The sequence below is a fragment of the Nansenia antarctica genome (assembly GCF_963989245.1).
Source record: "Nansenia antarctica genome assembly, chromosome: 7".
Taxonomy (NCBI): Eukaryota; Metazoa; Chordata; class Actinopteri; order Argentiniformes; family Microstomatidae; genus Nansenia; species Nansenia antarctica.
Window position 1 is genome coordinate 4,882,002 of NC_137677.1, and position 2,485 is coordinate 4,884,486.

General features: G+C 39.4%; 1 protein-coding gene across 1 annotated transcript in view; it reads left to right on the forward strand.

Moving 5' to 3' along the window:
• LOC308161940 (Rieske domain-containing protein) overlaps positions 1-2,008 on the forward strand; it is a gene marked incomplete at both ends in the record, with an annotated part of 3,309 nt that extends 1,301 nt beyond the window's left edge. Inside the window, 2 exons of the mRNA XM_080536021.1 lie at positions 49-164; positions 1,898-2,008. Of these exons, the coding sequence (XP_080392147.1) occupies positions 49-164; positions 1,898-2,008 (227 nt within the window). The remainder of the gene's footprint in view (positions 1-48; positions 165-1,897) is intronic.
• Between the last annotated feature and the right edge of the window lie 477 nt (positions 2,009-2,485).

Genomic DNA, 2,485 nt, shown 5'->3' on the forward strand with positions numbered 1-2,485 from the left:
GAGATGTTACAGGAAGCTGTCATGTACATTACTTCCTCTATCTGATAGGGGGTCCTCTCTGTGACGGAGACATCGAGGAGGCGGACGGGGTCCTGAAGGTCTTCTGTCCTTGGCACGACTACGACTTCAGCCTCCAAACAGGGAAGTCGCAGACAGGTTTACAGGTAAACCACCTAGGCTAGAACCAGTGAAAATATATTAACCCTCTATTAGAATTCTAAGAAGTGCACCCCCTGTCTCTGTCTCTGTCTCATCATCTGGTATAACTAAACAGAAAAAAACAGCCATTGTTGATTGGTAATAGAGTTTTTATTCTGGCTATCTATATATATATATATATATATATATATATATATATATATATATATATATGTTACGGTACATGTGGGAAAAATAGGGTTAGGGTTAGGTGCTACGTCGACTTGGTACATGCTGGCATGTCTAACCCTAACCCTAATCATATCCCTAACCCTAACCCTAATCCTAACCCTAACCCTAACCTTAACCCTAGCACCCTAGCACCTAACCCTAACCCTAGTTTTCCCGCATGTACCGTCTTCCCACATGTACCGTAACATATATATATACTGTATATACTGTATATATGCGGCAATACAGTTTATATTTCTATAGGCATTCTACAGGATCAGTGCTTGAATGAATGAATGAATGAATGAATGAATCTTTTATTTCGAACATGATTTAAAATAACAAAATAACTAATAACTAATATGAAGAGTACAGGCCTATCAATGTTTGGAAAAGGAGTAGGATGAAGCCTATAGGCTTATCCTGTCCTACCCCTTAATTCAAGGAGTGAGGTCATTCATCTAATTCAGCTTCTCCTATCCCCTCCAGGCGGGTGTGTGACCTCCCAACACACCTCCCTTTTTCCATTAACTCCCCCGCCACCCCTTCCAGTCAATCAATCTTTGGTAATACAATACGTTTGTTTTTTTATGTTTGGATTTTGTTAAATCCAAAAAATGAAAAATAAACAAAGATTGAATTGCCACTGAATGATGTTGTGTAAGTCCTTTTTATTGAGAGTAAGGCAGATGTTACAGATATACAAAAACAATACTTTTCAGTTTTTTTCTCCACAAAACAGGATGAAGGATATACATAAATAAAAATAAGTAATAATAATAACAGTGGTGATAGGTAATCAAGACAGTAGACAGGTATAGATAAGTAAACAAAGAAATAAAGAAAAATAAAGTGCAATTCATTTGTAAGTGAGGATAGATGAGATGGTCGTGTTGGTCTATGATATCATATCTGTGATTGTGTAAGTCCATTTGAACACCAAGCAAACCCCATTGGGTCCAGTGGTTTTGACATTGCTGTCAGGTGTTTGGGGGTTTGAACGGCACACAGTTGGTTTGAAACCCAATTGGCTCTCGCTTGGTGTTTCCTTGTGTTGTCTTCCTCGACACTTGAAATGTGTATTGTTAATCAGTGCCATGTGTATGAAACATGATAATGGCACACTAAAGCAGCAACTGATAGCAGAAATTAGTATTTTGACATATCGTGAGCTTAGAATGATAAGGTTCTATCTCCGTTTAGGGCAGTTCAGAGATATTGAGCGTCAAAGTTTTTACATTCCATTATGTTTTGTGAGATGGAACCTTTGTATTTTATGAATTACTAACTCAAAAATGTCAACATTTAAAAATAACACCACACAGGCATTAATAAACACCTAATGGATCAGATTATGTAAAAAACTTTGACCAAAAATGGAGATAGAACCTTATAATTCTAACGTCATGATGTAGTGTCCCTGGTGTGCTCTGTGATTATTCCAAAAGTGAAATACAAGGTACATTCTACATTTTCCAGCTGCTGTCACATACATAACTCGTTTGTTTGGTATGTTTGTCTGTTTTAGCAACAAGTGTACGACGTCAAACTGGAGGATGGCAGCGTGTATGTGAAGCATGCGAGTCCTCTCTCCTTACAGCCCTTCCCATCGGCCCAGAAGAGTCCAGCGGCTGTCTGACCCTGTGGTGGTGCCAGGGTTCTGTGCATATGAAAACCCCTGTAGCGCTCCTGGCTATTTTTAAGATTTATTCTACAAACCTGAAGCAACCTGAGGCATTCTTTAACCCTTATCTCAGCCCCCTTTTCCACTCAGACTTGGCAAGGCTGCCTGCGCTCCTTATTATGTCATTATCAAGGGGGTTGTCTGAGTGAAGGGGATATGACATCATCTTTTTTGTTTGAGTTTTTTTTTTCTTCTTCTCTCCAACACTGGGACTTGAGCCATCCATCGCTGTCTGGCAGGGAGACAGATAGGTGGTTTAAGGTTCGGTGCGGATCTTGATAACCGATCGAACAGACATTCAAACAGACACTATGTATTAGCCACTGTACAACTTAGGTACATTTTTATTTTACCTCACCCTCGATATCTTGCCAGAACCGGTCAGTCCGTGTAACTGTCTCTTAGGGATTTGGTGAATGTTTATATATATTG